This window comes from Suncus etruscus, chromosome 2, assembly GCF_024139225.1.
Source record: "Suncus etruscus isolate mSunEtr1 chromosome 2, mSunEtr1.pri.cur, whole genome shotgun sequence".
Taxonomy (NCBI): Eukaryota; Metazoa; Chordata; class Mammalia; order Eulipotyphla; family Soricidae; genus Suncus; species Suncus etruscus.
The window spans coordinates 5,733,001-5,760,824 of record NC_064849.1 but is presented as its reverse complement, the minus strand read 5'-3'; the positions used below and the strand labels follow the sequence as shown (position 1 = coordinate 5,760,824).

Sequence of the window (27,824 nt, the reverse complement as noted above, 5' to 3'; positions counted from 1 at the left end):
CCCGGTCCCGGGGGGGAGGGGGGGGGAGAGATAGAAAGGTATGAGCTGTGATATGTGAGGTGTCTCTTCGGTGTTAAGTGTGTGGCCCATCCAGCTGCCAGACACTGACCAGCAGACAGACTGCAGAGGTGCATGTGTTTGAGTACTGAAGAGAGAATAAGAAAGTTCCCGGAATGGCTCGTCCTTACCATAATTCACCCCTAGTGAATTACGGAACTTGTTAACACTTGTTTGAGGGCTTGAGAGATAGCATGGAGGTAGGGTGTTTGTCTTGCATGCAGAAGGACGGTAGTTCAAATCCCGGCACCCCATATAGTCCCCTGAGCCTGCCAGGAGTGATTTCTGAGCGTAGAGCCAGGAGGAACCCCTGAGCGCTGCTGGGTGTGACCCAATAAAAACAAAACAAAACAAAACAAAAACAAAACAAACAAAAACCCACTTTTTTTAATTTTTACACCATCGTAGAATTTATTCAATCCTTTACATAACCTATGGAATTATTTTTATCCGTACGGGAATTAAAACTTGGAATCTTCGTCTTCCCTGCGCATGTCACAGGTGGCCTGGTCAAGCCTGTCAAAAGGTGTTCCTGGGCAGCCCAGGGTTACTGTACACTTGGTGTCCCTCTGGTGCACTGTGCGTGGGTGTCCTGTTGCTAGAAGTTCCTGTGAAGACACCAGGTGGAGGTTAGTTAGGACCCGGTACTCTGAGCACCCCACCTGGCTGTACCTGCACAGAGACCTACCTCTGGGCCTCAGGTAGGGGATGGTGTGCTGGGCCGGCAGCCCCTCCAGCTTCTGTTTCTCCTCCCATAGCTGCCTGTATGCCTGGGAAAGAGCAGTCAGAGAAGCCAGCCAGTGGTGTGGCTGTGCCGGGAGGGAACAGGACACCAATCACGTACCTGGTTGCACTTCTCCAGGGTATCAAACACCAGCCCCTTGGAACCCCCTGCCCGCCCGGAGGCTCTTCTTTCTTCTGGGGCCTTTAAGAAACCCGCATCCTGAAATATCGCCCACAACCGCTTCTGGTGGCCCTGGGAGAGAGGAAGGGAGGCTGAGCTCCCAACTACATGCCATGCCTCCCCCCACTCCCCAGCCCGGTCCTCACTGCTTCACCTGGGAGGTGATCAGCTCATCGGCCAGATCCTGCTCCAGTTGGTCCCACCTCTGCTGCAGGGTCAGGGGTAGCACAGGGTACACTGGGGACCAGGAGGGCAGTCAGTGGCTTGAACCAATCCCTCACCTTGGTTCCCCGCCCCCCGCCGGTCCCTCCTACCTAACAGAGAGTGAGGGTGGCAGACCAGCGGTGTCTCAAAGGTCAGCGCATATTCACAAGTGCTGGGCTCTGACACATGTGCCAAGCGGTTCCGTTGGCCACAGGTGAGCTCCACCTGTGGGGATGCTCAGTAGGCGGGGGAAGGCCTCACTCCATCCAATCCCGTGGCCAGCCCCAGCCGTCCAATCCTGAGATGATCCCAGCCCCTGCCACCAGTCCAGCCTTCCAATCCCACGGTGAGTCCCCGTCCTGCCCCCACCTTGCTTTGCCGGCTTCGGGAGTGGCAAGCGTCTCCATCCCGCATCCACATGCCTTTGAACGTGTTGTTAACGATCTCCCACTCCTGCCAGATCCTTTGGGGGACAGGGAGGTGTGGGTGGAACTAGAGGTGTCCCTAGGAACCGCGCTGAGTTTCTCCACCCCATACCCCCACCCTGCCCTGCTCACCCCAGGATCCCGCTGTAGGCATTCCAGCGGAAGGTCTGCTCGTGCTGGGTCACATTGCGGAACGGGCAGAACTCGTACTTGTACCTGGAGGCACAGCCTGTCAGGGGGCGTCTCCCCACCCCACCGTACCCACACTGCCCCCATCCTGCACTCACTCACGTGGACTCTACCAGACTGAAGCACTGGCCGGAGAGTCGGGAGAGATGGGCAGGCCCTGGAGAGGAAAAGGGGTCTTAGTTTAGTGGCACCACAGGGCGCCAACTGTGCAGGGAAACGTGGACAGAGTCCAGAGAAATGGGTACAGATTGTCATGCTGATGGCTACCATGGATTCAGCCACAACTGGGGGCAGCTCTGGTACTTGTCCTTGTGCCTGCCAAGCCTATTTGGCAGAGGAAGATGCTGGGCCCTCTGGGCAGAGAGGATGGACGGGCACAGTCACCACCTCCAAACTTGATTACAAATCCCAGGACCTTAAATGGGGAGGCAGTCCACAGGGCTGAGGCCCAGCCTTCAGGGCATGACCTAGGGGGGCATCAGGAGCACTTGCGGACCAGAGGACCAAGAAAGAGGGAGGGGAAGAGGCATGGACACCCACACTGAATGGCAACTGGTACTCTGGTCAGTGCCCACGAGGCAGTGTGACTTCATTTCTTAGGTCTAGGAATGCAGTGGTAGTGGTGGGGCTGCCTGGGACATGCCAGGGAGTCAGCATTGTGCAGAAACTGGCGGATTGTCAATGATTAGCTGTGCTAGTGGCCATGGGCATGGATTATACCATTAGGGGCCCAGATTACAGGTCCTAATAGACAGTGACTCTTGGGCTTAGTAAAGGAAAGTCTGGGAACACTGTAGCATAATTAATACAAAGGTATTTAGTGTTAAAATATTTCATTCATGGGGCTGGAGCGATAGAGCATTTGCCTTGAATGCAGCTACCCAGGCTGGACCTGGGTTCAATTCCCAGCATCCCTTATGGTCCCCCAAGCATGCCAGGAGCAATTTTTGAGTGCAGAGTCAGGCGCAACCCCTGAGCTTTGCCAAGTGTGCCCCCCCCCCCAAAGGAAAGAATTCACTTTTTTTGGTACAGGGTGCTTGCCTTGCATGCAGCTGACCCAGTTCCCCTGCATCCCATATGGCCCCTTGAGCCCGTTAGGAGTGTCCCTGAGGACAGAGCCAGGAGCACAGCCGAATACGGTCCAAAAGTAAATTAAAATAATGGGGCCGGGCGGTGGCGCTGGAGGTAAGGTGCCTGCCTTACCTGCGCTAGCCTAGGAGACGGACTGCGGTTCGATCCCCCGGCGTCCCATATGGTCCCCCAAGCCAGGAGCGACTTCTGAGCGCATAGCCAGGAGTAACCCCTGAGCGTTACCGGGTGTGGCCCAAAAACCAAAAAAAAATAAAATAAAATAAAAAATAAAAAATAAAAATAGGGGGGGGGGGCAGAGAGATAACAGGGCTGTAGGGCATTTGCCTTGCACGCAGCTGATTCAAATAGAAGGTGGTTCGAATCCCGGCATCCCATATGGTCCTCAGTGCCTGTCAGGAGCGACTTCTGAGCACAGAACCAGGAGTAACTAACCCCTGAGAGGCTCCGGATGTGACCCAAAAACAACAACAACAACAACAACAACAACAAATGAGCGTGGCAGCCTGAAGGTCTTCTCATCCTCACCTTCCCCGCGCAGTGCTCACCAACTGCACCCACACTCACCAGACACGGGAGCCGGGTCCCTCTTGGGCCGCAGACGACTGATATGGGGCAGGAACGGGTTGTTGAGCCTGCGGAAAGCGGTAGGTCAAGAGATGGGGCCTGGGGGCCGGAGAGATAGCATGGAGGTAAGGCGTTTGCCTTTCATGCAGGAGGTCATCGGTTCGAATCCCGGCGCCCCATATGGTCCCCTGTGCCTGCCAGGAGCAATTTCTGAGCCTGGAGCCAGGAATAACCCCTGAGCACTGCCAGGTGTGACCCAAAAACCAAAAAAAAAAAAAAAAAAAAAAAAAAAAGAGATGGGGCCTGATAGGGCCACCCCACAACTGCCACCAGCGAGGCTGCTCACCCCAAAGTGTTGGGCTCTTCTACAATCTTCATCTTGGTGGCACCTGTGGGCAAAGGGGCTGCAGAGCACAGACATGAGCGTGGAGGGGGTTTTAGAGACAAGTGGGGTGTGCGTGTTGGGGAAGGGGGAAGAGAGGAGGGCCGGGTCGGGGAGAGGGGGCGTCTTCTGGGGGGTCTGGGCCGGCACGGGGAGTCGAGGAGGGAGCGTGAGGGGGGGATCAGGGCCGGACAGGGCCTAGGGGCGCCTCTGCAGGGGTCTGTCTGCGGGGCAGGTCTGGCGGGGCGGCACTCACCGCGTACCACCAGCCCGCACAGCAGCAGCAGACGGCAGATGGGCGCCGCCATCGCTCCGCGGCGCCGCGACCGATCACGTGGACGCCCCGTCACGTGACCGCGGGACCGGAAGTGGGCGCTGCGGGGCTTGAGTGTCGGGTCCATGCGTCCCGCCAAGGGCCGCAGGAGATCTGCGGGGGCTGGTGCTGGCCGTGCACGGCGACCTCATGTCTCAGCCCTGGACGAGTTCCCAGACGAGCTGGGTGCGGCGCTGCGCGGTGAGTGGGGCGCTGGGCCGGATGTCGGGGATGCAGGATCGGGTCAGGGTTCGAGCCCGGGATGGTTTCTGTCTTTGCAGCGTCTGTGCAGCCAGAGGCGGCCAAGTATGAAGCCAACCCGGGTCTGGCGAAGCTGCCTTGCCCGCTGGCCATGTGGGAGCTGGGCCACTGCGACCCCCGCCGCTGCACCGGACGCAAACTGGCCCGCCTGGGCCTGGTGCGTTGCCTGCGCCTAGGCCAGAGGTTCGGGGGCCTAGTGCTCAGCCCCATGGGCTCCCAGTACGTGTCCCCCGCAGACAGGTAATTGGGAAAGAGCTGGTCAGTGTGGTGCGAGGGCTTCCCCCCAAGATGACCCCAGTTGCCCAGCCTCTTGTTGGGTCATCGTCACAGACCCACCTCTTGGGACCTACATGCGGGTCAGTTTCTGCTTTAGCCTTACCTTAACCCCCTCAGGTCGCTGGTAGCCTCATCAGGGGTCGCAGTCATTGACTGCTCCTGGGCCAGACTAGAAGAGACACCTTTTGGGAAGATGAGGGGCAGCCACCATCGCCTGCTGCCCCACCTGGTAGCTGCCAACCCTGTGAACTACGGCCGACCCCATAAGCTGTCCTGCGTGGAGGCCTTTGCAGCCACCTTCTGCATCCTGGGTGAGCTGCAGCAGCTGGGGACGCGGTGGACACCAGCTGGAGTTCTTATCCCAGTGGCCACCTGAGGTCCTTATCTGGCGGGGAGAGAGAGGCAACAGGCTGAAACCTGTACCAGTCAGCGTGCCCCGAGTGGCTCTGCCTGTCACCAGTACACCCATCCGGTCTGCAGTCCCTCTGCCCTGCTGAGACATGGAGCAGTTGGGGGCCTCAGCAATCCCACCCCAGAACCTCATCTCAGGCCCCCCACTTCCTGGCTCCTCACCCCCAGGTTTTTCTGACGTGGCTGCCGCTTTGTTGGGGAAGTTCAAGTGGGGCCCCGGCTTCCTGGAGCTGAACCAGGCACTCTTGGAGCAGTACGCAGCCTGCAGCGGCCCTAAGGATATCGAACAGGCAGAACAGCGCTACTTGGCCCAGGCCACAGAGCAACCCAAGGAAGAGATTGGTGAGGCCCTGTACACCCCGACTCAGGTGCTCTTCCTCCACCACCCCCCCACCCTACCCAGGACTCATGACCCTTGTTTTCCTCTGTAGACCCTTTTGATGTGGACTCGGACCGAGTGTGTGCAAACCTCAACAGGCCTTCAGCTGGCACCAGGTATGTCATGAGTTTCCCATATTCACGGGCATTGGGCCCGAGGCCACCCCCACAGGGCATTGTCCCAGACACTAAGCCAGGCTTGTCTTTATGGGAAGGACCCCACTGTGGAAGAATGTGACATGGCCCCTGGGGGGGGGGGGGTAGGGTGGGAGCCTACAGTGGCCAGGTTTGAAATTCCTGAAATCTCCTTCTAGGTTGCCCTCAGACAGCAGTGACAGTGACAGCGACAGCAGCGATGATGGTGAGGATAATTCTGAGGAATCAGAATCGGACGCTGAGGACAAGGGAGGCAACGATGGGCTTGAAGCAGCGGCTGCAGAACTGGGGGGTCAGGGTCCCCCCACAGACGCATCCAGGACCCAAGACATGGCAGACTGACTGAGCTTGCACACAGTTGTATTTCGCAGGCAGGACAGTGGCAGCATGTGGGGTGTGGGCCTGATGGGTGACAGGCCTGGGACAGCACCAATGCTCAATTCTCCCAGGCCTGGGGCTGTGTGGGACCCTTCCAATGAAGCTGTGGCCAAGCAAACCCTGGAGTATTTCTTTCTACATCTGGCCTGGGAGGACCTGGGTGGCCCAGCAGAATGGGGTGTCCACAAGAACCACATATACTGGTACTTACAGCTGCCTCCAAATGCCCACTGGGCACCATGAGGATGGAGCTTCTATGTCTGGCCTAACTTTTCACCCCAGCATGTCTCTAGACAAGACCTGGCAACCCCCACTCACCTGGGGCCAGGCCTACCCCACACAGTCCAGGGCAGATTCTGGGCCCCTGGAGCTATCATCTAAGTCAGCATAGGGGCAAAGGAAGGAAGCGCACAGGATACAACACAGAGCAAAGGGGTGGCAGGCAGGCGGGTGAGCCGACCAGGCTCAGGGGTCGGCCTCCATGCTCTTCTCCAACTCCTTCAGCCGCCTCACAAAGTCCTGTGCTTCTTTGCTAGGGCGTCCTTCAAGCATTCTTAGCGCCGACCTCACTGGAAGGTAAGGCAGGATGAGTGTCAGGCCCTGGGTGCTCTTTGTCCTCCCCCCGTGACCTCCCCTGGCCAGTCACCCTCAATCACCCTGGGCTCGAGGCCGGCGCAGGTACAGTGTGATGGGCTGTCCAGCCCTCAGGCCACCCCCCACCTGGGGCCTTGCCACCCCGCTGATGCTCCCCAGGCCCAGGGCCGCCTCCCCAGCAAAGTCGTTGGATGAGAGCCAGTCATGGTCCATGACGGTGAAGAGCACGCAGGCGGCACGGCGGCGGCAGGCCTCAGCAGGCACGGAGCTGCGGGCACAGGCACAAGGTCACCTGGAGGACCAGCCCCGCTCAGCTCACCCTGGCTCCCCACAGCAGACAGAGGGCACTCACAAGTGGAAGAGTTCATCAAACACGGGGTGCAGCGTGCGGCTCTTCACCTGCGTCCTCTGACTGCGTATCATCGGGAAGAGATGTGGAGGACCCAGTTCCACGATCACAAAGGGGTCGCTCAGACCTGGGGTGGGGGGCTATAAGTCAAGAGTCCTTCCTGCTGGGCCCTGCACCCAGCTGTCTATGCCCTCTCACCATTGGCGTCCAGGGGTGGCAGGTCTGCAGCATGCAGCACCGCCACCACCAGCCGCTGCTCAGCCACTTCATAGTGGCAGCGCACATTCAGGCGCCCGAAGCGGTTCTGTGGGGCCTGTGAAGACGGTGGGATGTGTGTGTAAGCAGGAAGCAGTGGGGCTCCCAGTGGCCCCCACCCTGGCCAGGCGCCCACCTGTTTGAGCTTGTCCAGGTAGTATTGCTCGATGCACTCGCGTGTGGAGCACTGGTGCAGGCGCAGTTCCTCTTCCAGATTCTGCAGGGATAGTAACACAACTCCAGCCCTATGCCCTTCCTGGTTCTCCTGGCCATTCCTGCCCCATGTCCAAGGCCTCACCTTGTAGCTGCCGTCCCTCAGGCTCTCCAAGGGCAGGCCCTGGCCCTCGGCGTGGAAAAAATTCACCAGGGCCTAGAGTTGGGCGAGAAGAAGTGGAGATGGGCACCTTGGAAGACAGGAAGAGCAGGGCAGGGCAGGGCAGGGAAGACGCCGCCTACCTCCAGTGTGAAGTGAAAGCGCTCGTAGAAGTCAGCAGAGGCGTCGTGGTTGGCCCCCAGAGCCTGCAGGATGGCCTGGAGGAGCAGCTCCCAGAGCGCCTCCAGCACCCTGTGGGGACAAGGGGTCTTGTCACTGGCCTCCAGGCCCACCCGCCCCTCACCCCTCTACCATCTTACCTGCTGAGGTTCCCCTTCACCAACGAGGCATTCAGCAGTGCCAGCTTCTCATCCAGGTACTTGAGGAGTGGGGCCACAGCCTGTGGATGACCCCAGTTCATAGACATTCACCCCCACCCTGGGTACTTCCGCAAACCCTATGTGCGCATGTGCTCTGTGGTTATCCATCATCCCAGTGTGCACTGCATGTAGACACGTATCTTGGATGTGTACACACACACCCCTATGTACCTAATACCTCACAGACTAGCTTACCTAAGTACGGTGCAGACAGGTACATCCATGTTTGTCCACACCTCCCTGCTAGACCCAAACCTCTCTGGTCTCACCTCTTCTTTTTCTTTGTTCTTGGGCTACTCCTGATGACACTCGGGTTCCTCCTGACTCTGTGCTTAGAAATTACACCTGACAGGCTCAGGGGACCGTTTGGGATGCCAGGGCTTGAGCCTGGGTTGGCTGTGTGCAAGGAAAATGCCATACTTGCTGGGCTATTGCTCAGCCCCCCACTTTTTTTTTGGTCTTTGGGTCACTCCCAGCAGCATTCAGGAGTTATTCCTGGCTCTACGCTCAGAAATCGCTCCTGGCAGGCTCAGACCATATAGGATGCTGGGGTTCAGACCACCATCCGTCTGCATGTAAGACAAATGCCTTACCTCCATGCTATCTCTCCGTCCCCCAGCCCTCTTTTTTTGTTGTTTTGTTTTTGTCTTAGGGACAAAGCCAGTTGTGCTCAGGAGTTACTCCTGGCAGGGCATAGGAACCTAATTGGTGCCGGGGATCAAATCTGATTCTCCTGCGTGCAAGGCAAGTGCCCTCCCTGTTCTGTCCTGGCCCCTCACCTCTTCATTTTGGATGGAGTCAGGAGAGAGGCCGACATGCTGCACGAACTTCCGGATGTCACCCACCATCTGCGGATTGCAGGATTTAGCAGGATGCTAAATGGGGTTGGGCTGGGGTACCCTCCGAGCTCCCTGCCCACCTTGGAGGTCAGGTGTGCAGTGACTGTGTGTGCCTCCCGCTGCAGGTCTTCATCCAGGGCCTGGGAGCAGCTCAGCAGGGGCCGGGGGAGACCCCCTTGTAGCAGCTCTGACCCTTCTAGCCAGGCCAGGCCTCGAAGCGCCTGTCCTGCCGCCTTGCGTATAAACTCCACATTATTTAGGACCACACAGAGCTGTAGATGCATAAAAAGACATGGTTAAGGGCCCATCTGAACCACAGGGCCCAGCCCACGCAGCTCATGGGCTCACTCGGGGCCTCACCTGCTCACTCAGGGTGCAACCAGCAGCACCAGGCTCTGCATCCGCTTTCCTGCGCAGCTGTTCTGTGTAGAAGAGTGCGGCCTCACATAGGTCCTGTGGGCAGATGTGCAGAGAGGCTCGTTCTACATACAGCCCACTGGCCTCTTTCTCGTCAGACCCTCCCCTGACCCACACACCTGGCTGAGCTGCGTGCCCAGCTCCTGGGCCTGTGCGGGGTCAGGCCATGCCAGGCGAACCCACAGCTCCTGGGTGTGACTGAAGCACAGGCTGGCTGTGGCGGCGGAGCTGCTGTGCTTGGACGAGGTGTCCGTGGGCTCCAGCTGGGAGGGTAGCAGAAAGTTGGCACATGGGGGAAGCCCCAGGAAGCCCAGCGTCCCACAGACCCAGTGCTTGCTCACCGTGTCCCCTTCCACAGCACTCTGAAGCCTGCACTTGACCTGCTCCTGCAGGGCCTGCAGCCAAAGCTTCACAGCCGGCAAAAATGGGACATGGATGTCCGCAAGGGCCAAAGCGCTGGAATCCCTGCAAGCAGAAAGCTGCCTAGTGCTCAACCTGATGCCTGCCCCATATCTGGCACCCCAGTACCAGGATGAGGCTCCCCTCTGACCAATGCCAGGCAGCGGGTGGGGGTGAGTGCCCACCGGTCAGGGACACAGTCCCAGAGGCGCTGGAGATCGGCCAGGGTCAGGTAGAGCTCAAAGAGCTTCGAGGCCACCTCCAGGGTCATCTTGGGGCTCAGCTCCTTGGTCAGCACCCACGTCTCCTCAGCCACCTGTCCGGGAGTGTGGGTGAGGCCACTACTGGCCGCAGGGAGCCCAAACTACCCACAGTGGGTGGCCACGTGGCCCCTCACCAGCTGCTCCAGCTGCCGGAAGGTCAGGATGAAGAAATCCATCTTGATGATGCTGCAAAACACACCCTTCAGACGCCTGCTCCCCTGGGCCCTATGGGCCAGAGGGTGGGGGGGAGGACTCCCACCTGCGGAAGATGCTGTCGTAGACGCTGTAGCAGGACTGCAGGTCCTCGTAGAGGGCATCCGCCAGCTCCACCAGCCCCGCCAGGCGCTGAGGACCAAGCTGCAGAGAGGCTGGGTCAGACCCCTGGCTGCAGTTTACCGGTCCCTCCATGCACACACGTGGGCGCCCACCTGCTTGCGAGGACTCTTGGCATCCAGGAGTCGGTCAAACCAGTCACGATTGCCTTTCTGAAAGGGAGCAGGGCGTGTTGGGGGCTAAGACCCTGGAAGTAGGGAGCAGCGGGAGGGCGGGGCCTGCAGGGCGAAGGGGCGTGGCTTGGGTGTGGAGGTGGAGTCTGGGTGTGAGGGAGGGACCTGTGGATGTGTGGGGCGTGGCCTGCTGGTGTGGGCGTGGCCCTCGACCATATGGGGCGTGGTCTGAGAACATGGATCTGACATGAGGTGAGTGGGGCGGAGACCTTCTAAAGGGGCGTGGCCTGTATGATAATTGGGGAGGAGCCTGCTTGAGGGGTGGGTCTTTCTGAGAGGGCGTGGTCTGTGGGTGAGCGAGGCGGGGCCCTTATGAGAGGGGCATGGCCTGCATGGTGATTGGAGAGAGGCCTGTTTGGGGCGTGGTCTGTGGGTGTGGGCGGGGCCTGCTGTGAGGGGCGAGGCCTGGAATGGACCTGGCAGAGCGCAGGGGCCACGCTCCCAAACGCACCTTGATAGCTGCTGTGATGTCCGAGCTTAGGTCTATCACGGACGGGCAGTTCTCCAGGGAGGATCGGAAGAGCTGCAGCTTGCTGAGACACCTGTGCAAGGGTGATGGGTGACTCACCTGCACTCACCTGCTTGCTGTCCGTCCCGCCCCGTCTACCCCACATCCTGCAAACCTTAACAGCTGCTCCAGGCGGTCCACAGCTCTGCTGTTGGCAGCAGGAAAGTAGTCCCGGAGCCCGCGCAGCAGCTGCAACCCGAACTCTGAGAAGGCTGAGAAGCTGTGGGCCAGGCTCTCTTCCTGCGGGCAGGGCATTGAGGCTTGCCCCTCATCTCATCCCCAAAGTGCCCGTCAGTCAGGTCAGCTGGCCTGCTTCAACCCCATGAGTCCCCACCTTGTGAGCGCTGCTCCCCTCACATGCATCTGGGCACTTAGCCCAGACGGTTTAGGGCACCCTAGGGACCCACCTGGTCCTGCGCCAGCGAGGCTGCCTCCTCCCATAGCGCCTGCATCTCCTCCAGCAGCCCTAGCAAGTAGCTGTAGTCCAAGGTGCAGGTCTGATGGTGGCGGCTACTGACCTGCCAGTGCCTGTGGGGAGGGGGGACCTGAGCTGGAGCTGGGAGCAAGGTCTGGGCACCTACCGCCTTTCCAAATTCCACAGCACCCTGTCCACTCACAATACGGCCAGCTGCAGTGGCGACAAGTCGTTCTGGGCACCATGCAGGCAGAGCACAGTGGCCGCTGCCCCACTCAGCTCCCCTTGCCAGCTGCTGGGGTTGGCCTGGGGTAGAGGAAGCCAGGGTGGACAGAGCCGCAGAGGCGGGAGATTTCATCCCCTCAGGCTCTGGGTCCCCTACCTGCTCTGCCCCGAGCTCGAACTGCAGCAGCCGGCTGAGCAGCAAGAGGTATGACAGGAAGCCTGAGCGCCCACTCTGGCTCATAGCAGTGTCCCTCTGCATGACAGGCCACAGTCACCAGCCCTGCTGGGCCACTTCTGAAGTGGCAGGCTGGGGCGGTGGGAGTGACAGGACCAGATGCAGGGCATGAAGGGTCCAGAGGGAGGGTGCAGGGCAGGGTGAGGGCCAAATGGCAGGGGTAAGGATGAACCGGGCAGAGGTGAGGATGGTCTGGACAGGGGTGAGATGGATGGGCAGGGGTGGACTCGCACCTGCGTGGTGATCAGCTTCAGCACCAACTGACAGTCGCCTTGCACCCGGGAGGCACTGGAGCGTGGCTCCAGCCTAAACCAGCGATCCTCACCTGCCACTGGCACCTCCTGTGGGAAGGGTTCAGACCAGCCCTGTTCCCCCCCTTCCCGAAGCCCCCGTATGCTGGCTCGGAGCCCACTCACCCGGACGGGTATATTGAGGCAGCCAAGGAAATCATCGCTGTGATCATCAGCAGACCCTCCTGTCCCATTGGCTCGCGCTGACTTGACAATCTGCTTGAAGTATCTGGGCACAGCAGGGTGGGCTTAGTCTCCCACCTGAGAATCTCTGGGCTCTGCCTCTCTCAGCCTGCATTACCTGCTCATGCCCTTCAAGCCAATAACTTCATTCAGCTTCCGGCAGGCCTCCCCCAGAGTCACTTCATCATCATGGTCCCTGGACCAGGCAGGTAAGACGGGTTGAGGGGACCCGGCCGAGCGCCCCTCCTAAGGCCCCCTCAGACCCTGGTGGGCCACTGGTTCTGTACCAGATGTCGAGGTGAAGTTGATCCCCGCTGACATCCTCAATCTCACTAGGAGGGAGCAGAGAGGGGCCAAGCTGCTGGGATAGCCCGACCAGGTCCCAACTAGAGCCCGTGTTCCCTCCTGTGCTCCCCAGACTGCAGGTCCATGGCTCCTGCCCATCACCCGGGCAAGATCCAGGCAGGGCCCAGAAGCCAGCATCGGGGCACGGGGCTTACAAGAGGAAGTGCTCCTCCCAGACAGGATTCAGGGTGCTGCTCTTGACCTCGGTGACCTGCATCCACTTGGTGGGGGGCTGACCGCCTCGCTTACTTCCCTTGCGGAAGCTGAAGCGCTGCTCTTTGTGAGGACTGGGTTCCTGGAGGGTCCCCGTGGCTGGCACAATGCCCAGCATGCAGTAGGGGTCGCTGAAGCCTGGGTGAATGGGAACTCAGTTCCTGGGCTCTGCCCCGACAGCCCCACTGCCCACTGTCGCCCCATGGGCCCCTCACCGTTGGGGTCTTTGGCCAGTAGGTTCTTGGCACGCATCACGGACACTTTGAGGGCATAGGTGGGGGCCTGTAGGCAGGACAGGCGCTGGGTAGACTTAGAGGCAGAAGTGCCCCGCCCATCCCTGCCCTGCTCAGAGCCTGCCCATCCCTGCCTAGTGTACATCGTCTTCACCTTGGCCTTCTGCACATGCTCCAGGGCTTTGGCGTGCTCTTCAGGGCTGCTGTGAAACACCTGGGAGGAGGGCAGATGGGGGACTCGGGTGACTCACAGCAGGCAGGCCCTTAGCAGGGGCCACAGGGGGTGGGGGGAGCTCACCTGTTGCAGGTACAGCAGCAGGGCCTCCTGGTCGTCCACGTGGTGGGGATCCATGGTTCCCGCGCGATGCAGAACCGTGTACAAGGCGTCTTGGTAGAGCATCTCCACCTGCAGGCGGAGGGGGTGTGTGCGCCCTGAAATCAGCCCCTCCTTCTGCCCTCCCGACCCTTCTACCCTAGCCTGACCAGGCAGCTATGGTGGGGTCCAGGCCTCTACTGCTTACCTCCTCCGGGGACAGCGCTGCCAGCCCACGGGCTGGGTCCACAGGCTCTGCAGGTGGAGGCGAGCCACTGCGCAGGACCACCTATGGGGGACAGGGCTCTGAGGGCAGGGCGGGGCCTGCAGCTACCCAAAGCGGAGGTTCAGGAGGGAGGGTGAGCAGGGTGGGCACCAAGAGCAGCTCCCTCACCTCAGGGTGCGGAAGTCCTCGCCCCCGCCGACTCTCCCCAGTCCTCAGCACCTGGCGCATCTGAGCAAACACGTCCACTGTCTCCACACCGCTCCCCGGCCTACAAGACAGGACAGCTCAGGTCAAGGACTGCCCAGTCCCAGGCAGCACCTCCCTTCTGGGGCGGTGACCCCGTGGTGGCTGTGAAGTGTGCAGGGCATGGGAAGGGAGGCACGCACCAGGCTGCGGAGGCAGGCCCCTGGACATCAGGCTGGTCCAGCTTGCGACGGGCAGCCGGGCGACCCTGCACTTGGCGTATCATGCTACTCTTCACCTCCAGCAACGAGGACATGGCAGGACCTGTGAACAGCGGCCTTCATACCTCGCAGCCCATAGCCTGTCCCAACATGCCCGGGTCCCTCTCTGCAGTGCCCCTTGATGCTGGGCAGTCAAGCCACTGGATATGGCCCTCAGACACCATATGATACGTGGAACTCGGTGCCACTAGCTGGCACCTGTCAGCGGTCCCATGGACCCATGGAGGGAGCTGCCAGGGATTCCCTACAGAGACTGCTGCCCAGATGGACACTCAGGTTGGGGGACAGTGCTACAGCATGGTTGCCGGTCTTGGTGCCACTCACTTGCTCAGTGGGGCCAAGACATATGGGGCACTCAGTGAGTGTAGCTGTCACTGCAGTTGGTGCCTGTGCTCAGGTGAGATGGGGAGACATGTGGGAGCCCAAATCTTACAAAGGACCATTCGGGGCAGCTGGCTGGCGGCCCAGGCTCTTTCCTGGTCCTGCTCCCCAGTGCTCCCACCTGTCCAGTCAGGGGCTCCCTGGGTCACACCTGGTGGGAGGGGAAGGGGGACCGAGATCTGGGGGGCTCCTGGGAGAACCTCCTGCATTTGAGGGCACCTCAGGCAGTGTAGGGCCTCCAAGGATGAGCTTCAAGAGTCCCCTCTTCCTCCAGCTCCCTCTACAGCCCCCCAGAGCAGGGAGGGAGCGGACACTGCTTTAGCTGTTGCCAGGGCAACCGCCAGCTGCGTCTGCCTGTAGTGGGGGCTCGGGGGCTTGCAGTCCTGGGGACAAACAGTGACGCAGGAGCCAAGTGGCCAGATTGGCAAGGATGGGGCGCCCCCCCTGCCACTGTAGCCCCTTCCCCCGAGACCCTCCGGATGCCTCACACCCACCGATGGTCCTAGGAGCTCCCAGCACTGGGTCGCCCACCAGGTGGGAGAGTGCTGGCCCAAATCTGCCTGCGTCCCCAACACCCTTCCCAGGGCCAGAGCCCAGAGCCTGCAGATAGGACAGAGCTGGTCCAGGTGTCCTCAGGCTCTGCAGGTGAGGCGAGGTAGACACCTCCAGCCCACGTGGGGAGGGGGGTCCATACTGAGCAGTCAGCCCTTGTCGGGGGCTTCCTCTCCCTTGACCCACAGGTCCTCCGTGCATGCATGCCCCCCCCCACATTCCACATGCCCCTGCAGGTGAACCAAAGTGGGGGGGTTCACTGACACATCTATTATCCTTGCGGGGGTCCCCAGAGGCCGTCGTGCAGCAGTTGCACACTGGGACACTGGAACAAGGCTTTCGCCTGCCCTGTCCCCACCAGGAGGGGATCCGAGCCTGGCTGGCTCAGGGGCTCTAGAGAGGCTGAGGGTCTCCCATGAGAACAGCCTGCATGGGAAACCCTTGCACAGCTCCGTTCCCGGAGTCCCAGGCTGCACCCCGACCTGGAGAGGGTTTACCTGGCCTGGGAATAAAGGGCGGTGGTCGCGGGTGCCCCTTCCCGCAGCCGGGAGCCGGGGCAGAGACTGGCGCCCGTCTGCAGTGGGTGGGGCGGGCCGTACCCCGACGGCGACACTCACTGTGGGCCGGGCCGCGGGGTCCGGGTTGCAGAGGTACCACGGCCGCTCCAAACCGCCAGCGAAGACGACTGTGGATGCGGGAGGAGGGGCGGGGCCGAACGGGCGGTGCGGGGCCAAGTGGACGGGGCGGCGTCTGTCCCCGGCCCGCCCACAGCCCCCCGTCCCCAGAATCCCATCCCCACTGCGATGGTTCCTGGCGTAGCCAACCCCGGCTCAGCCCCCTGAGACTCTCCCTTCTTCTGGGTCCCCCCACCCAATTCTAATTATATATGGGAGGCCTCACGGGCCTTGCCTGCAGGGTTGGGGGGGCTCAGTGTGGGATGATCTGCCCCCCCCCCGCCACCTGCTGCTGCCAGGCTGGGGTGGGCGGGCGGCTGGACCAGCTCTGTCCCTTTCCTGTCACCCACCAGCCCCAGGCTGGAGGCTGCACCGGCCTCTCTGGCATATCCTGCTGGACATTGCCAGGTCTCAGAGATGCCCCCGGAGTCCCTGTCTCTAGGGACAAGTCTGCAGTGCGGGGGGCTCAGGCCAGGTCCAGCGCCCAAAGCTGGGAGCCCCTTCAGAGCAGAGACTTTTTCTGGGGATCACAGGGGAAAGCGGTGAGGTGTGTGTGCCCAGGATAGTCCCAGCTCAGCTCTCCCCACTGTTTCTGGGTCCAGCCGAAGGGCACCAGATTGACACCCGCAGAACACCAGCTGTTTGTGTAGGGGGGAGGAGAGTGAGGGGCAGAGGGGAGGGCAGGAAAGAATGGGGGAAAGGGGCCAGACAAGGGGCGTCTCTGCTGCCCCTCCCTCTGGCCACACAGCCTGCCCGACAACCTGTTGAGCAAACGGGCCTGTTGCCATGGCGACCTTGGCGGCTTGGGGTGATGCAGCCAGGCTGTGGCTGCGGTAAACAGGAAATGGGGGGGCCGGCTCACACCTATCTCTGTCCCTGGGGGACCGGGACCCCCGTCCCTGACCCACCTACAGCCTGCGGGGCCTTCAGCCAGGGAGACTGAGGTGGGCAGAGAGGAATGGCAGCCGCCTTCATGCTGTGTCTATCCACCTCCACTGGGTCCAGTCCCCTCGAGGCACCACGGGGTGGGGCCCCCCGGGGCCATGGGTTCCGCAGTGGGAGACATCGTAGTCTCCATAGACCCCCGTGGGTTGGAGCAGGGGGAAGGAAGATCTGGGGCAGCTTCATGTTCAGGGGAACCTGAGGGGCGATGGGGGGGGGGTCACAGCGGGGAATTAAGGTACCAGATAGCTAGGAGGAAGGTGGGATAGGGGCTGGCAGGGAGCTGGAGGGGGGGGGAAAGCCTTATATATATATATTTTATAGAGACCACACCAAGCAGGTGTTACTCCTGGCTCTATGCTCAGAAATCGCACCTGGCAGGCTCGGGGGACTATATGGGGTGCCAGGATTTGAACCACCGTCCTTCTACATGCACGGCAAACGCCCTACCTCCAATCTCTCCAGCCCCAAAGAGACAATTTATTGTTGTTGGTTTTTTTTTTTTGGGGGGGGGCACACCCGGCGGTGCTCAGAGGTTACTCCTGGCTATCTGCTCAGAAATAGCCCCTGGCAGGCACAGGGGACCATATGGGACACCGGGATTCAAACCAACCACCTTAGGTCCTGGATCGGCTGTTTGCAAGGCAAACGCTGCTATGCTATCTCTCCGGCCCCTGTTTGATTTTTTCCCCCCCTGGGTCACACCCTGCGGTGCTCAGAGGTTACTGCTCAGAAATTCCTGCTGGCAGGCTCGGGGGACCATATGAAATGTCTGGAATCAAATCCAGGTCCGTCCTGGGTTGCCCACTTAATTGCAAGGCAAAGGTCTATCGCTACGCAGCTCTAGCTCTCTGGCCTCCCCGGGGAGAGTTTGATAAAAGCAGGCAAGGGGCTGCCAGTAGGGGAGTGGGCAAGAGATCATTGCCACCAGGATCTTAAACATAGAGCAGGGAGACAGCGCAGGGTGGGGGGACCTCGAGGTCTGAGCAACTAACTCCAAATCCCTTGAGTGTTTCTGTGCCAACAGCACTGCTACCCTCTGGCGGCAGCTTTGGGACTTCCAGGCACAGCCCCCTAGCAGAGAACCTGCTCCTAGCCTGGCACCTTGGGTCAGGACAACAGGTAAGGCCGGGTGAAGTGGCCGTAAGACTCGCCCCCACTACAGAGCCCATGCCAACTGGGCCCGAGGGTCACTGCCTATTCTAGACACTGGACCCCGTGCTGCAGACCTTCGGTGTGTGTTCAGGAACCCGCAGAGAAACCAGAACTCGGCTGGGCACTGTGCTCAGGGCTTCCCACCCAGCAAGGCTCAGGGCTATCTCAAGCTGGGCAACACCTCCAGCAAGGCACAAACCTGGCACACTGCCTGCCCAGAACAGGGCATCATGCAAGATTACCGCTTCCCCCCACCCAACTCCTGCGAAGCAGGTCAGGCCAGCAAAGGAAATGGACTCGAGGGCAGAGGATGGAAGTGCTTTAATTGGGGGGGGGGGGTCCTAGATGTGGCTCCGTCCTGCCCTTAGGTGCCTCATGCCGGGCACAGCCCTCTCCCCAAAGACAGCAAACGCATCTCAGAATTCTTGGGTTACAAGTCACATCTTTGTGAGGCCAAGGATCGTGGTACAAAATGACATTTCATTAGCGAAGTCACAAGTTGTTAAAACACCAATCACCTCCACGTGCTAAAAAACAGGACCAGCTTTGGGGCGTGGGTGTGTGCTCCACGGTGAGCCCGGCTGGGAGACCCGTCCAGCAAGAGCAAACAAGGCACTGGCCTGTGGGAGCTTCAAGACACCTACCGCTGAGCCTTTCCCCCCGTGGCCTTCCCCACCCCAGGGTAACATGCTCATAATCCGGAAAAGGCCAGTTCCCCGCTCCCCAAGGTCTGTGCAACCAGTTCCAAGGGCCGGTCCTCCGCATGGGCGGCTCCAGGTTCCGCTGAACAGTCCGGGTTGGTGCTGAAGGGGCAGCTGGCCTCTGCCCTAAGCTACTTCTGGACTCAACCAAGACCTGGTCCACTCATGACGGAGACGGGCCAGGGGAGGCTGGGCAGGACAAGCAGTCCGTCTGTGGGACCTCCTGAAGGGGCACTGCAGGTCCGTCCTTCGGTCCTTCAGTCCATCCGTCTGTCCGCCGGCAAAATAGGCTCTGAGGATGACACTAGGTCTCTGCTCCCTCAGGCTGCAGTCTCCGTGCCAATGCCGTCTGCCCGCTGTGGGGTCTCCATTCTGCAGCCCTGAAGCTGGGCCAGTGCCGATTCCACACACAGGTCTGTCCCTGAAGCCGGGAGGGCCAGGCAGCAGGGGGACCACCATGCCACGTGGCCTCCTCACTTGTACACAAGAATGCAACAAAAACCTTTATATAAACAGTTTATTTACTCTAAACAGCAACACAGACAAAACGCCATATAAACACAGGAAGTGATGCGGAAGGGAGATGCTGGCGATTGGATCTGAGGCTGGAAGCAACGTAACCCAGATGTGCAGAGAAGAGCAGGGGTGGGGGGTGGGCTTCTGGGGCCTGGAGCCCTCTTGGCCCTGCCTGGGGAGCATGCCTGCGTCCGCGCGCACCCCCGAGGAAAGTTTATAACCTTACAGCAGTGGAAATACTGACATCAATATTAAAATAAAAGCGAATTGTACAGAACAATCAAAAATACAAAAGATGGAAGGAAGAGACCCTGTGTGTGAACCGGGCGAGGAGGGTGCGTGGCGGAGATGGGGATGGCGCCCCCAGACCAGGAATTGTACAGAGCGATGTGGGTTTGCCAAGTGTTGTAAACCAGTTCCTGCCAAACCAATCCCTTCCTTGCTGCTGCCAAGGCGCTGCTTAGGAGGGTGCGAACTTCTTGGCCTGTGCTCGAACCCTCTTCTCATACTCCACTCTGTTTTGGCTGAGGGGTGAGAAACAAATGTATTAGTAACAGACAGGGGAGCTACACTGTGACAAGTGACACCTGGGAAGGGACTGACACATATGGTGGGAGGAGTAGCTCTGAAAAGCCAGCACAAAGCCTAGCAGGCCTCCCAGGAGCCACCCCACCTCACCCCTGGCATGGTCTGCTCCTGACGCAGAGGGACCAGGGCCTGGTGACCGCACAGATGATGGGGCAGTGCCAGGATTACCCAGAAGGACAGGGCATCCGAACAAGTGTCCCCTCCCACCCCAGCAACAGGATCAGCCTGGCAGGGAAAGTGCGTGGCCATCCCCACTGACCAGTAAATCGTGTAGGCCTCTGCTTGAGCGGGGTCTTGGATATTTGGTTCGTTCAGCAGCTCCTGAATCCCTAGGAGGATCTGGGCAGAGACAAGAGCAGAGGGTGCTGGGGCAGGCGCTGCTAGGGGAGTGGGCATGCTGCCAGGGGTGGGTCATGCAGGGCCTACCTGCTTGATCGTGATGGCTGGCCTCCAGTCCTTGTCCTCTTCCAGGATGGACAGGCACACTGTGCCTGAGGGGTACACATTCGGGTGGAAGAGCGGCGGCTCAAATTTACCTGTAAGATGGGAGGGCAGAGGGTGGGCTAGAGCACAGACCCAGGGTACAGAAAGGGTCTGGGAGCCCCATTCTCCTGCCCTAAGAACACATGGGCAGGGGCCGGGTGGTGGCGCTAAAGGTAAGGTGCCTGCCTTGCCTGCGCTAGCCTTGGACGGACCGCGGTTCGGTGTCCCATATGGTCCCCCAAGCCAGGAGCAACTTCTGAGCACATAGCCAGGAGTAACCCCTGAGCGTTACCAGGTGTGGCCCCCCCAAAAAAAAGAACACATGCAGCCGCCCATGTCGAGGGCCTGGTCCTCAACTTTCCTCTCCCAGCACAAGCTCCTGAACAAATACTTGAGCAGACACCAGGCCCAGACCCGCCTGACCTGCAGAGAAAGCCCAAGCCTGAGATAACCCACAGCCAGCAATGCCCTGAGGCTGAGCCTCCCCAGAACCCAGCATACCACTGCTGACTGCCTAGTCCCCAGCAGTCCTGTCTAGGGATGGGACTCAGCTATCACACACACACAAGTGGTGGCACCCAACCAGCCTCACTCAACCTCTTCCTGTGCTCCTGGGGGGACTCGGAGCCCTCCAGGGGCCAGCCAGGGACTACAAATACAGAGCACCTGCTCCTGCCCCACCTGTACCTGGACTGTCCTCTGCACTTTGCACCAGTGTGGACTCAGCCAAGCCTTAGTTCTCTCTTACATACTACAGCTCCTTGGTCAGTCCAAGATGGACCCTGAAGGGGCCACACACCCCTGCTCCCACCCAGCCTCCCTCCCCTTCTGCTCAAAGCACCTGTGCTGGGTGAGGCCCATTCCAAACCCAGGCCCCCATTGACTCGGCCCTCGCAGGCTTCACCTCCCACTAGCACTTGCGCAGACACTTCAGAGCTGCATGGCCGGCCCCATAAAGGCGCTGGGATCTGGGAACTACAGGGGCTCTGTACACCACCTAAGTCCCCCACTATTCAGATCCCAAAACACTCACTCCCAGGACAATCACATGGGTCTTACACGGCTACTCCAATGCCATAAACAACCCAAATACATCCAGGGTGGCCAGCACCCATCCCTGCCTGCCCAAGGTACTCCACACCTCACGCAAACGGTCTATGCCATTCCCAACAGCCACTGGAAGAGCAGCAAACCCAGCTCCGTAGGAACAGCAGGGGCTTGCACCTGAGACCCCGATCCCAGCTTGGGCAGAAACTGCCATGCCCGTCTGTCCTGAACACCAGGCCTGGGAGGGCGCCTGAAGACTGGCCCCCGACACTGCCAACCAGAACCGCTTAGTCCATCTGCACTCTGGGCTCAGGAGCACTAGTCCACGGGGGTGTGGAGGGGCCCACAGTTGCACTCACACTTCGGTGGGGAGGATGGGTAATCGTCTTTGAAGAGCATCCGAAGCTTGAACAAGCCGCCTTCCCACGGAGTCTGCCCAGAAAACACAGTATCAACCTAGGAGCCACCCCAGCCCCCGCTGGGCTACCCACCACGCTCTGCCGTGTCTGGCCCTCTCCAAGCCACGCTTACCCCTTTCTTCCCCGGAATGGCGCACTCCCAGTTCATGAGGTTCATGGTACCGTCAGGGTTTTTGGTGGGAACGGCCACGAAGCCCTGGCAGGGACAGCACAAGCAATCAGCACTTGTTCCCTTTCGGAGGGAAGGGTTGGGGCATCCCGTCCCTCCGAGGGGCCAGGGGCCTTACAAAGGGGTGGTCCTTTCTCCACGCCTTCCTCTCCTGGGCAAGTCTGCTGAGCGCGATCCCTGACATTCTGGCAGCGTCCCTGGAAGAGCCAGGCCAATCAGCGGGGGCAGGAGTGGGAGCAGCCCAGCCATGAAAGCCCCAGTGCGGGTGGCACCGGAGTCAGGAGGCCTCCCGGGGCATACAGGTCTGAAGGGTAAGTCAGTCGGGAGCCACAGCGGGGTCCAGCAAACCACTGCACAATGAGAGGGTGAAGGAGCGAGCGGCGCTCGTCCCCCACGTTACAGTCCGTGGGGATGGAGCCACCATGGGACGTGCAGCCTGGGCCGCCCGCTCTCCTGGGGCGGAAAAGACAGACCAGGGCCAGAGCAAACACGTCTCAGCACTCATCAAGGGGAACAGCCTTGGCCCCAACCCTCCAGGAGAGTCTTACAAACAAGCTCCAAGGCGGTAAGCCAAGCCAGGCGGGACAGCCAGACTTTTATCAGCAATGCTTCACCCCCCCCTGCCTGCCCTAGCACACCGCAAGAATAGGGGGCACTCCCAGCCGAGGCGGGAGGCGAGCAGGCACAGGGCGTGAGTCAGTTCCCTGCCATTGGGGCGGGCCGGGCACCCTCATCCCCAGGAGCTCCACCTGCACGGTGACCCAGACAGACAGACCCGCGTAGACAGACAGACGGGTCTGTCGAGCACGAGGCAGGTCCCCAAGAGGCGAGGCGGAGGCGCAGGAGTTGGGGACCGGAAACTCAAGAGCAACTGAGACTGAGTGCCCCGGGGCGAGGGGCCTAGCTGCCAGGCCAACCTGCACCAAGTTGTGCAGGGAAACAAAGAGGTGGGGGAAATGATCCAGGCAGGGGGCCCGGGCTCCCCAGGCCCCCCATCGGGGGTGGGAGCAGGCAACAAGTGGGCAGGGAGCGCCTGCAGCAGCCGAGCCCCATGCCACTCCACCTTTAAGCTCATCCCAAAGAGCGCAGCAGCCCGGAATCGGCCCGTCCCAGGGATCCAGGGGCGCAGCCAAAGTGGGGGGGAAAAGGCTTCGCTGCTTCGGAGCAGCAGCAAACTCACAGTCCTCAAGACAAGCTGTCGGGGGCGGGTGGGGGGCCCCGGTTGTTGCGGAGACGCGATCGGAGCAAGCGGGGGGGCAGCAGCGGGGTGTCCGCGGACACCCAGGTTTCTGGGGGCGCCCAAGGCACTCGGACCCCCCCCCCAAAACCCAGCTTCAGCTCCGCGAGGCGCCCCCGCGCCAAGCCAAGAGGCGGGTGCTGCTGCAACTTTGCGAAAGCCAGCCGGGGCGGCGCCCGCGACGGGGAAGCCAGCCCGCCCCCGAGGGGCCCCCCCGAGATGCCCGTTGCCAGGGGCGGGCACCGGCCCCCGCATCGCAGCCCCGGCCAGGCCGCGTCCCGCGGGTGCAGGGCTCCCCGCCGCGACCCGGAAACCCGCACGGCCGGGACGCGGGCGGCCCGGCCCGGCCCCGCGTCCGCCTCCGCCGGGCCCCGCAAGAGACCCCCCGGCCCGCCCCCCCGCTCACCTGGGCGGCCGCGGCCCGGCGAGCGAGGCGGACGAGGCGGACGCGGACACGGCCGCTCCTTTGTCTCGGGACTTCCCTGCGAGCCCGCGCCGCGCGCAGCCCCAGCGCCCGAGGACCCCGGGCGGGGCCTGATCCGGGCTGCCCGCCGCGCGCCTGTCCCGAGCGCCGCCGCCCTCCGCGCGCCGCTCCGCGCCCGCCCGCCGGCCAGCCCGCCAGCCGCCCGCGCCCCTCGGCCGACCGCCGCGCGCCCCGCACCTCCGGCTCGGCCCCGGAGCCCCGTCCCGGAGGCCGCTTCGCAGTCAGGCGGCGGCGGGACACCTCTCCCCTTAAAGGAGTCCGGCGTCGCCCGCACGCCAGGGAGCCGTCTGCAAAGTCTCCCCTCCGCCCGGCTCGTCCGCCCGGGCGGCGCCGCTGGCCCCCGCGGGGAGGCGATAGGCCGACGCGAGAGCTCCGCGGATGCGCGCACCAGCGCATGCCCCGCGCTGGCCCCGGAGGTCTTCTTTGGCGCAGGCCGCTGGCGGCCGGGCACCCAAGGAGCTGTCGAGGCCTCAAGCAGCCTTCGCCAGCGTCGCAGGACGCTAACGCTCACGCCTGAGCCCGGCGCCCGGTGAACCTCGCGCGATTGCGCGCCGGCGGTCCTGGGCGGGGCGACTTTCGAATGCGGCCAATCAGGCGGGCGCCGTACAAAAGGCCTCGTGCCCTCTTCGACCGACGGTGTGCACAAGTGCCGACGCTCCCTAACCTGGGCTGTTGGGCGGCGGGGGAGGGGCGCTGGCGCTGGCGCTGGGGCGGCCTTGGACTTGCTCGATCCTGACCCCCCACCTCGGGATGGGGAGCTCTGGCCCCCCCCAATCCCCAACAGTAGCCCCCTTGCAACCATGTCCCTTCCTTTTCCCTCCTCCTGCCACCCAATGCTTGCTCTCGATGCTGGGACTCTGCAGGTTCTCCCAGTGCTCACCAGGTGGACTCCCCAGGTTCTCCCAGTGCTCACTAGGCTGGGATTCCCCAGTCCTCGATGGCTGGGTTCTCCTCTCCCACCACAGTACTTTTCTGAGTTAACTCCCACTCAGTACTCTGCGGGTGCTCCCACCCCAGTACTCTGGGGGCTTCAGAAATTTCCTGGACCCAGAGCCCTGCCCTCAGGGAGGATGGGCCAGTCTGAAGTCGGGGTACCCAGGACTGCACTCAGGGGTGCAGGAACCTGAGGGTTTTTATGAGATCCAGGATCCAAATCCCTGCAGAGCTCACACTACTGCACACCCCAACATGCCCACTTTACTCTCTGGGAGACGCTGGGCAGGAAATGCCCCGCCCCACCCGGCCAGCCTGGGCAGGACACCCATTCTTTCATTTGGGGTTCTAAGACTAGCAAGGGTTCCAGGGTCAAATGGGGCCCGCGGGGAAGCCTCTGGTTTTAAAACAAAGGTGCCGGGCCCGGAGAGATAGCACAGCGGCGTTTGCCTTGCAAGCAGCCGATCCAGGACCAAAGGTGGTTGGTTCGAATCCCGGTGTCCCATAGGGTCCCCCGTGCCTGCCAGGAGCGATTTCTGAGCAGATAGGCAGGAGTAACCCCTGAGCATCGCCGGGTGTGGCCCCAAAACCAAAATAAATAAATAAATAAATAAAAAAATAAACACAGGGTTTACAGTGTGCTGATCCCTGCCAAGCCCAGCCCGCAGAGACACCCGGTAGCCACCCAAGATCATGCGTGTGCCAGCAGCTACACTGGGTCCTAGCTGAGGGAGACTCTGGCTATTGGACCCCATGAAGCTCTATTTATCGACTCTTTGTCTTTTTCCCCCTTTTGATTCTCTTTTTTTTTGGGGGGGTGGGGGGGACACACCTGGCGGTGCTCAGAGGCTACTCCTGGCTCTGTGCTCAGAAATCGCTCCTGGCAGGTTTAGGGGACCATATGGGATGCTGGGGATTGAACCCGGCCTGTCCCGGGTAGACAGCATGCAAGGCAAATGTCCTACCACCATGCGATCACTCCAGGTCCTTTCTTACCGTTTGGAACTTGATTTAAACATCATGACTTACAAAGTTGTTCCTAATGCAATCGTTTCACGTATTTAGTATTCCAATACCAATCCCACCACCAGTGTGACCTTCCCTCCACCAATTTCCCCAGTTCCCCACCCACCACCCCAGTTAACAGGCACAAAATAATTGACTTTAGGGCCCGGAGAGATAGCACAGCGGCGTTTGCCTTGCAAGCAGCCGATCCAGGACCAAAGGTGGTTGGTTCGAATCCCGGTGTCCATATGGTCCCCCTGGTGCCTGCCAGGAGCTATTCTGAGCAGACAGCTGGAGGAACCCCTGAGCACCGCTGGGTGTGGCCCAAAACCAAAAACAAACAAAAAATTGACTTTATATTGGGAATATAGGATTTGTATCTCAGAATAGCGTTACTATTGTAACTACTACTACTATTGTTACTATTTTGGCTTTATTCCCCCTTTAGATTCCCAGTGGCACTCAGGCTGGCTCTGTGCTCAGAAATCGCTCCTGGCAGGCTCGGGACCATATGAGATGTCTGGGATTGAACCCGGGTCTGTCCTGGATAGGCAGCATGCAAGGCAAATGCCCTTATTATATACTATTATACTAATATATAAAATATTATACTAATATAATATATATTATTTTGGGGGGTCGGATCACACCCAGCAGCGCTCAGGGGTTCCTCCTGGCTCCAGGCTCAGAAATCGCTCCTGGCAGGCTCGGGGGACCATATGGGATGCCAAGATTCGAACCACGAACCACCGTCCTTCTGCATGCAAGGCAAACAAACACCTTACCTCCATGCTATCTCTGCAGCCCCATTATTATTATTATTATTATTATTATTATTATTATTAAATACCACTTATATACTCGAGTATAAGCCGAGCTTTTCCTTGGAAACCCCAAACTCGGCTTATACTCGGGTCATACGGGTTATTTGACACACCGAATCAAAAATCCAATGCATGTAGTCTCCAGTCACCATCTGCCATCTGCTGGAGGGGTGGTGCTTCAGCTCGGTCCACAAGTCTCGGCTGAGTTGAACTGGAGGCCACTGAACTATTCAACCCACAATATTCTGCGCTTTGTATGAGACCGACAGCCTTGACGATGCTATCTGCGAACTCAGTGATGACGACAATGTCTATGCTGAGACCCTCACATCAGACACAACTGAAGCTCTGGACATACAGATGATGATGATGATGAATCCAGTTTTGAAGGATTTTAATCTCTGTGATTTAGCTTGATTATGGTTTTATGTACTTTATTTAAAGTTATTGCTAGTTTACAGCTTTTCTTTAGCAATAAATATTGAAAAACATTCAACCTACTGATCCCTCAATTACTGTAAATTTTTGGGTATATATTTTTATTTTTGAAATTTACCAGTGGCTGCTGCATTTTCCACATCGGCTTATATTCGAGTCACTAAGTTTCCCCAGTTTTTAGGGTAAAATTAGGGGGTTGGCTTATACTTGGTACTCGGGCATATAAGCAATTGACTTTATATTGCAGGTCAGGTTAGAATAGCACAGCGGCGTTTGCCTTGCAAGCAGCCGATCCAGGACCAAAGGTGGTTGGTTCGAATCCTGGTGTCCCATATGGTCCCCCGTGCCTGCCAGGAGCTATTTCTGAGCAGATAGCCAGGAGTAACCCCTGAGCACCGCCGGGTGTGGCCCAAAAGCCAAAAAAAAAAAATGAATAGCATTACTGAGGTCATTGTATTTGCTAAGCTGTGAAGTGCTAGCTGAACTTTCTGTGCTATTACTGTTTTTTTTTTTTCTTCTTTTTCTTGGATCACACCCGGTGGCATTCAGGGGTTACTCCTGGCTATATACTCAGAAATCGCTCCTGGCTTGGAGGACCATATAGGACACCGGGGGATCAAACCACAGTCCGTCCTAGGTTAGCCATGTGCAAGGCAAATGCCCTACTGCTTGGCCACTGCTCTGGCCCCTACTGTTTTTATTTTTGTTTGTTTTAGGGCCACTCCTGGCAGCGTCATTATTGCCGCATTTCCAGGCCCTAGACCTGCTTTTCTGGGGTGTGGCACTCAGGGGTTACTCTAGGCTTTGTGCTTAGAAATCATGGGGCCGGTGAGGTGGCGCTAGAGGTAGGGTGTCTGCCTTGCAAGCGCTAGCCAAGGAAGGACCGCCTTTCGATCCCCCGGCGTCCCATATGGTTCCCCCAAGCCAGGGGCGATTTCTGAGCGCTTAGCCAGGAGTAACCCCTGAGCATCAAACGGGTGGCCCGAAAAACAACAACAAAAAAATCACTCCTGGCAGGCTGGGGGACCATATGGCATGCTTGGGATTGGACCAGGTTCGTCCCAGGTGGACGCCTGCAAGGCAAATGCCCTACCGCTGTGCTATTGCTCCCACCCTAGACCTGCTTTTCTTTGGTGGGCATTGGTCATGGGGGGGGTTTATGGGCTCTGCCTGGAACAACCACCTTCTTCCTAGGGCACCTCACCTTTAACCCCTCAGGGTAGCTATATTACACCAAGAGATGCGACTTGCCACTGCTCCCCCAAACACTGTGTCCCCATTAGGGTGTTTCAGACAGTCTCCACTGATGGCTGCTGACCAG

The 27,824-nt window shown here is 59.9% G+C and overlaps 4 protein-coding genes across 4 annotated transcripts; 1 reads left to right on the top strand and 3 right to left on the bottom strand.

Moving 5' to 3' along the window:
- Nucleotides 1-439: 439 nt before the first annotated feature.
- On the bottom strand, nucleotides 440-4,143 carry GNPTG (N-acetylglucosamine-1-phosphate transferase subunit gamma). The gene is made up of 11 exons (XM_049768351.1): nucleotides 4,074-4,143; nucleotides 3,782-3,839; nucleotides 3,436-3,503; nucleotides 1,882-1,936; nucleotides 1,723-1,806; nucleotides 1,535-1,628; nucleotides 1,276-1,390; nucleotides 1,116-1,198; nucleotides 902-1,033; nucleotides 746-827; nucleotides 440-665 (listed from the first exon to the last, which is right to left on the bottom strand). Exons 1-11 carry the CDS (start codon nucleotides 4,123-4,125, stop codon nucleotides 577-579), a joined length of 912 nt encoding a protein of 303 aa, XP_049624308.1. The 5' UTR covers nucleotides 4,126-4,143; the 3' UTR covers nucleotides 440-576.
- Nucleotides 4,144-4,188: 45 nt separating this feature from the next.
- TSR3 (TSR3 ribosome maturation factor) lies at nucleotides 4,189-6,108 on the top strand. The gene is made up of 6 exons (XM_049768350.1): nucleotides 4,189-4,331; nucleotides 4,412-4,631; nucleotides 4,785-4,978; nucleotides 5,247-5,420; nucleotides 5,510-5,573; nucleotides 5,771-6,108. The coding sequence occupies exons 1-6, from the start codon at nucleotides 4,217-4,219 to the stop codon at nucleotides 5,952-5,954; spliced, it is 951 nt and encodes a 316-aa protein (XP_049624307.1). The 5' UTR covers nucleotides 4,189-4,216; the 3' UTR covers nucleotides 5,955-6,108.
- BAIAP3 (BAI1 associated protein 3) lies at nucleotides 5,956-15,563 on the bottom strand. The gene is made up of 34 exons (XM_049768358.1): nucleotides 15,506-15,563; nucleotides 13,878-13,998; nucleotides 13,660-13,759; nucleotides 13,474-13,554; nucleotides 13,251-13,358; nucleotides 13,107-13,166; nucleotides 12,935-13,001; nucleotides 12,662-12,857; nucleotides 12,449-12,493; nucleotides 12,280-12,357; nucleotides 12,105-12,207; nucleotides 11,922-12,029; nucleotides 11,611-11,706; nucleotides 11,431-11,534; nucleotides 11,221-11,341; nucleotides 10,929-11,053; nucleotides 10,757-10,847; nucleotides 10,228-10,284; nucleotides 10,059-10,156; nucleotides 9,934-9,985; nucleotides 9,722-9,852; nucleotides 9,479-9,602; nucleotides 9,257-9,400; nucleotides 9,081-9,173; nucleotides 8,801-8,992; nucleotides 8,661-8,729; nucleotides 7,822-7,901; nucleotides 7,645-7,753; nucleotides 7,487-7,558; nucleotides 7,325-7,405; nucleotides 7,132-7,246; nucleotides 6,937-7,060; nucleotides 6,647-6,852; nucleotides 5,956-6,559 (listed from the first exon to the last, which is right to left on the bottom strand). The coding sequence occupies exons 2-34, from the start codon at nucleotides 13,988-13,990 to the stop codon at nucleotides 6,456-6,458; spliced, it is 3,447 nt and encodes a 1,148-aa protein (XP_049624315.1). The 5' UTR covers nucleotides 13,991-13,998; nucleotides 15,506-15,563; the 3' UTR covers nucleotides 5,956-6,455.
- Nucleotides 15,564-17,962: 2,399 nt separating this feature from the next.
- Nucleotides 17,963-23,374, bottom strand: UBE2I (ubiquitin conjugating enzyme E2 I). Its single transcript, XM_049768356.1, has 7 exons — nucleotides 23,226-23,374; nucleotides 21,701-21,779; nucleotides 21,526-21,609; nucleotides 21,354-21,426; nucleotides 19,891-20,000; nucleotides 19,724-19,803; nucleotides 17,963-19,400 (listed from the first exon to the last, which is right to left on the bottom strand). Exons 2-7 carry the CDS (start codon nucleotides 21,764-21,766, stop codon nucleotides 19,337-19,339), a joined length of 477 nt encoding a protein of 158 aa, XP_049624313.1. The 5' UTR covers nucleotides 21,767-21,779; nucleotides 23,226-23,374; the 3' UTR covers nucleotides 17,963-19,336.
- Between the last annotated feature and the right edge of the window lie 4,450 nt (nucleotides 23,375-27,824).